This window comes from Eucalyptus grandis, chromosome 6 (genome assembly GCF_016545825.1).
Source record: "Eucalyptus grandis isolate ANBG69807.140 chromosome 6, ASM1654582v1, whole genome shotgun sequence".
NCBI classification, from domain to species: domain Eukaryota; kingdom Viridiplantae; phylum Streptophyta; class Magnoliopsida; order Myrtales; family Myrtaceae; genus Eucalyptus; species Eucalyptus grandis.
The window spans coordinates 36,807,909-36,814,133 of NC_052617.1; the positions used below are offsets into that span (position 1 = coordinate 36,807,909).

Consider the following 6,225-nt stretch of genomic DNA (forward strand, 5'->3'; position numbering starts at 1 on the left):
CTAGGCCATGTTTCCACTAAGAAGTGGTCTTCCTTTGGGTGCATGACTGACCTTTTCTAAAAGAGCAATTCACACGAGACAATAATTTCATGGTAAGCATCCACCCATTCTTTCTCAGTCTCTTCTCTTCTTTTTTCTAAAGCAAGATTCGATTTGCCATTTGTTGACCCACCAAATCGATAGCTCTTCGCTTTCTCGACTAGTTCCTTTGGGTTCACAACTGAACCTTTCTCAAAGAGCAATTCATACCTAAAATGTTGAAAACCAGGACCCATGAAATGACAATATATCATACGAGAGGTAAACCTTTGTTGTAGAATTAATGAACGTGGAAGCTAATGAAGATCTTGTTAGAATATAATATATGGAAACGATAAAATCTTACAATTTATGTTTACGCAAAGTCACTAAAGAAATAAAAGAGAAATAATAAAGACATCAGTCCGAGTATTAGTACCCACGTCCACGGAGAGAGCCAGCAGCAAATGATTCACTATAATAAGAGAATTAGAGTTTATAATCGCTCATACGCTCAAGTGTTTCCCACAACTAGATTTAGTCCCAAACCCAAACTGTTTATAAATAAATAACTTACTTTGATATAAACTCACGACATAAAATTACCGTGCATTTAAGCTCAAAGTAAAACGTTCTACGTACACTAAAACAAGAACTTGACGTTTGTCTCTTCTCCACATACGTATAGCTTCACGTTCTCTACCTCTTCAAGGCTTGTGCGGCTGGATGTGTGGACGTGCTACTTTTTTTTTTTTTTTTTTTTTTTTTCTCTCGTAGGGCTTCTACGGCTCCTCTTCTTTTCCGCTTTTTATATGTGTGTGCCCAACGTCAACAGTTTGACCTGGGCGCACCTACTTTAGTCTTCAATGTGAACAAGGCTTTTGCAAAAGAAAGAAATCTTACTTTATCTTTTATTTTAATTCCTCATTTGTCATGTACTGATAGATTAACTTCCTTATTTTGTTTCCTTACTTATTTGCACGTCCGAAAGAAAGTCCAATAAGAAGAAAAACTTCTTCATCCGATTTGCAATCCGCTTGAAAAATCTTCCTCAACAAAATTCAGTTTAATAAATCTTATCTAAATTCAAAATCGAGACAATAATTTAACAGATCTTACAATTAACCCAATTTGAAATCACCGAAGAAATAAATGAGGAACAATAAGAGCCAAAGATTTACGTAACATCCACGAGGAGTGCTGACAGCAAAAATTTACTATAATTAGATAATCAGAGTTACAATCGCTCAACATGGTCGAGTGTTTCCCATGCCTAAATTAAACCCAAACCTAAGGTATTAATATATAAACAACCTCATTTTGGATGTAAAAAACTCACAGCACAAATTAGATGCTTTGCTGTGACCAAATAGCAGCTCTCTTTGAAACGGCCGCAAATCAAGGACCTCGTCTGTTCTTGATTTCCTTTCTTTGCGGCACATGTGGCTTTCCAATTGTTGCAAATATAAAATTAGACAAGCATGTGTATGCCCCTTTCTTTGGTTCGGCCAATCTGCATTACTTTTAAAGTCCAACTCTCAGTCTAGGTCTTAGTCTTGGTTAAACTTGCATATTTTTCCAAATGGGTGGGGTTTCGCCGTGTGAGAAGGTGTCTTGATCAATGGAAAAGCATATGCTTTTCAAAGTCATCATTTCTTATTTAGTTCAATCTGGAAGAAACTTCACTTGCAGCATCTTAGAACACAGAAACCACTCACAATGAAAAAGCATATGGCGATTATATTCCTATTTTTCCATGCCCAACTCATACTATGGATGAGTTTAGCAATGCAAACCAACCAGACTGATCAGCTCGCTTTAATCTACTTCAAAGACAGTGTGGATAAGGATTCGCTTGGAATCCTGAGCTCATGGAATGACTCTTCTCATCATTGTGAGTGGCCAGGTATTGTATGTGGTGGACGACATCCCGAAAGGGTCGTGTCCCTCAACTTGATGTCGAAAGGCTTGGGCGGTCTTCTATCGCCTCATGTCGGAAACCTCTCTTTCCTTAGAAGCCTTGTTCTACAGAACAACAGCTTTCGTGGCAAAATTCCACAAAGCATTGGCCACTTGTTTCGCCTGCGCCATCTCGTTCTTAGTAACAACTCTTTCAGTGGACAAATGCCCACAAATCTTTCTCAGTGCTCAAACCTTGAGGTTTTGAATCTCATTGATAACCAACTTGTGGGCAAAATTCCTCATGAGCTTGGCTCTTTGTCAAAGCTTCGAGCTTTATTTTTGGCTAAAAATAGTCTTACAGGATCTATTCCTTGTTCTATTGGAAATCTCTCCCAACTTTTCTCTCTTTCCGTCGGACGTAATGGGTTGCAAGGAGAGATTCCCGAGACATTGTCCAAGCTTCGTGGTTTGAGGAATGTTCAATTGGCATTTAACCAACTCACTGGCAAGATCCCACCAGCAATCTTCAACATGTCCAGCATTATCTATTTTAGTGCCGGTGACAATCAATTGAGAGGGAGCATTCCTCCTAATATCGGTGCTACTCTTCCTTCTCTCGATTATCTTGATTTTTCTAGAAATTTGTTTACTGGCGTTATACCTCCGTCCTTATCGAACGCCTCCAACCTTCAGTACATCTCCTTTGACCATAACAATTTTCATGGACCGATGCCTACAAATCTTGGAAGGCTAAAAGCTCTTGAAGAAATGTTTCTTATGTCTAACCAGTTGCGAGATGACTTTAGTTTTATTACCTCATTGACTAATTGTTCAATGCTGGAAATTATTGGGGTAGATCATAATTTTCTTGAGGGTCTCTTGCCAGATTCCATCGGCAATCTTTCCAACAGTGTTAGACTAATTGCTATGTCATCCAACACAATGTATGGAACCATTCCTCCAAGTATTGGCAATCTCTTCAACCTGTCTTATCTTGACTTGTCAAACAATTCGCTTAGCGGCCATGTTCCTTCTTGTATTGGAGCACTCTATAACTTGCGCAATTTGTACTTAAGCATTAACATGCTAACAGGAGAGATCCCGTCATTGATCGGCAATTTGACGTTATTGAGTCTCCTTTACCTACCGTTCAACAACTTCTACGGGGAAATACCGCAAAGCCTTGGTAACTGCAGGCAGCTAATCGAGCTTGAGCTTTCAAACAATAATCTTGAGTGGTCCAATCCCGAGGGAGGTTCTTAGTCTTTCCACCATTTCGATTATCTTCAACTTGGCACATAACCAATTGAGTGGATCTCTTCCGTCTCAAGTTGGGTCCTTGACCAATCTCGTGGAACTAGATCTGTCTTACAATAAGCTGACGGGACCAATTCCTAGCTCCATCAGCAAGTGCTTGCTATTGGGCCGACTCAACTTAGCAGTCAATTCCTTTTATGGTGAAATACCTCCAGCTTTAGGCACATTACGAGGCTTACAAGAGTTGGATGTTTCCCATAATGACTTATTTGGTGAAATCCCGAGCTTTCTCACTCAACTTATGGATTTAAAGTACTTGAATCTATCTTCAAACAAGCTTGAAGGAGAAGTTCCGAAGCAAGCAGTATTTCTCAATGTTAGTGCAGTGTTCGTCTATGAGAATAGGAATCTTTGTGGAGGTATTGCAGAACTAAACCTTCCTTCTTGCAAATCGAATACCTCTAAACCAATACGAACAAAAAAAGTTAGAGTAATTGCCACAGTGGCGGCTGTCTTGTCATCTTTCATTTTGTGTCTTTGCCTATTTATTTTTTGGTACCAGAGAAAGAAGTCGAAAAAGATTACATCTTCAACTGAATTGCCATTTGAACACAAATTTTCGATGGTCTCTTATGAGGAGCTCTTTAAAGCCTCAGATGGATTCTCTGAGATTAATGTGATAGGTAAAGGGAGATATGGTACCGTCTATAAAGCAACCACACAGGAAGGCGGCTGGGTGGCAATTAAAGTGCTCAACTTGGGCCATAGAGGTGCTTCAAAAAGCTTCATCTCGGAATGTCGAACCTTAGGGGCCATAAGACATCGAAATCTCGTGAAGATATTGGATGTGTGCTCAAGTGTAGATTATCATGGCAACGATTTCAAAGCTCTATTGTATGAATACATGGGTAATGGGAGCTTAGAAAATTGGATACACCAAGGAAACGAAGAGGATGTTGTGCATGAACATGGACATGGAAAGCCGGGACACTTGGGACTAATCCGGAGGTTAGACATTGCCATTGACATAGCTTTCGCAATCGAATATCTTCACAAGAATTGCAGCCCAAAGATTGTACATGGAGATCTAAAGCTAAGTAACATCCTCCTGGACAACGAGATGGTGGGACGAGTTGGGGATTTTGGGATGGCGACGATTTGCTTTTCCGCGACAACAGAGGCCATGGACATTGACAACCACAGCAGCTCAGTGGCAGTGAGGGGTTCAATAGGTTATGTCCCTCCCGGTAAGAAAATTTTCTCATTAATTAATCTAAGTTTATTTGTGTTGGCCTTTAGATGAGATATTTATCTTCATCGTATATTGCTTGTGTACACTATTTTAGAGTATGGCATGGGGGACACAGTATCCACACAAGGTGATATGTACAGCTACGGTATTGTTTTATTGGAAATGTTAACTGGGAGGAGACCCACGGAAGAGGCTTTCAAGGACCATTTAAATCTCCACAACTTTGTCAAGGTGGCTTTGCCAAATCGAGTGATGGAGATTGTGGACTCGGCCATTTTTAATGGAGAAAGTGAGAATGATATTGGGAGGTTGAGAGACTGTGTCACCTCCGTCCTCAGGATTGGAGTTGCATGTTCGATGGAGTCGCCACGGGATCGGATGGACGTGACTGATGCCCTCAAAGAACTGCGTAAGATCCAGGCTAGGTATGGATGAAGCAAGTTAAGCTCCTAGACACCTGCACTAGACTTTGTCTTAGGATTAATTTTGCTTTTTGAACAAGAAAAATTCGGATGGTTCTATTCTTTGTCTTGGTTTTTAACTCTTTTCCACTAGGCCTAAAGCCAAACTCATATACTAGTTAAATGTATGTAATCTATCTCCATCTCTATTTCCCTCCACTCTTTACGATCTCACTATTTTTTTTTTTTATGCGAATCTTCCGTTTCTGATTTTTCCTCTGAAAGTCCATCTCTAATATTTTTCTTTAGATGCATAATTTTAATCTATATATTTATATATAGATAAATTAGAAGAATATAGAGTAGAGGTGTATCTTATAAACGGTAATAAATTATGTCAATGCCAATTAATTTTTAAATGATAATTGATATTGCGGATTAATAGGAGAAGTAAAAGTAAAGTCAATATGATTATTAAATTTCACCAAGGTTGATTTTAGGGGGCGGCCTCTTTTTTTTTTGGGGGGGGTATGGGAAGATGGTCATTTTAACCATATAAAATCTTAGTTCACGCACTTAGATGTTAAAAATCTGAGAATTCAATTGTATAATTTAAATAAGTTGAAGAACTACAAATGAGATTATTAATTAATTTAATATCATGAAAAATCTCAAATTGATTTACTTGTGATAAATTTATTCAAATCAATTTTTGATCACTAAGAACCCTAAATTATACACTTATAATGAATTTATTCTCCGTTAGTATCCGAGTCAAATTATTTATTTAAATAATATGTGACAATAGATACTTGTATTAATTTGGGGTTTTACTTTTTATTTATCAAATGCGTATCGATTTGTAAATTTTGGTGATATTAATTTAATTTAATTGAAATTAATTGAAGATAAAATTGTCATAAATATATTAATTTAATATTTTTGGAAATTTATTGTAAATGCACTTTGAAATTTTTCGTGGTATTTAACCCTAAATTTTATTATCACTTCCTTGTCACGCACCACCGTCTAGAAGAGCTTTTCAGTTTCTCTTCATATCTGGGTGCGTCTGTCTCTTCCGCCCTCGCCGTTGCGCTTCTGCTCAACCTGTCGTCGCCATGTCGCCTCCGCTCGTCGCCGTCTAACCATCTGATTGCCGAATTCTCCTCCCCAACGGAAGGGAAAAACTGAGTGAATTGAAGCAAGGACTTTTCCAGCATGAGCAAGGGGGGAAAATGAGAGCGTCCTTATTGAACGGCAACAGTTCCGGTCTTTTTCTTAGAAGCATCGTCCGTAGTTGCAATTCTCTTGCTTTAGGAAGCGTTTGGAGTCCTCTTAAGGCGTGAGACCTGACTAAAACGGCAGGGCTCTCGAGTTGTAAATCGATGTTGACGA

The 6,225-nt window shown here is 38.7% G+C and overlaps 1 protein-coding gene across 1 annotated transcript; it reads left to right on the forward strand.

Moving 5' to 3' along the window:
• Positions 1-1,794: 1,794 nt before the first annotated feature.
• On the forward strand, positions 1,795-4,864 carry LOC104451933 (receptor kinase-like protein Xa21). Its single transcript, XM_039314532.1, has 4 exons — positions 1,795-3,175; positions 3,393-3,596; positions 3,861-4,424; positions 4,524-4,864. Exons 1-4 carry the CDS (start codon positions 1,795-1,797, stop codon positions 4,862-4,864), a joined length of 2,490 nt encoding a protein of 829 aa, XP_039170466.1.
• Positions 4,865-6,225: the final 1,361 nt, after the last annotated feature.

Coding starts and splice junctions, on each gene's coding strand:
- LOC104451933 (XM_039314532.1), top strand. CDS start 1,795: ATGAGTTTAGCAATGCAAACCAACCAGACTGATCAGCTCGCTTTAATC. Junction 3,176..3,392: donor GTGGTCCAATCCCGAGGGAG/GTTCTTAGTCTT, acceptor AAATACCTCCAG/CTTTAGGCACATTACGAGGC. Junction 3,597..3,860: donor GAATAGGAATCTTTGTGGAG/GTATTGCAGAAC, acceptor TTAATGTGATAG/GTAAAGGGAGATATGGTACC.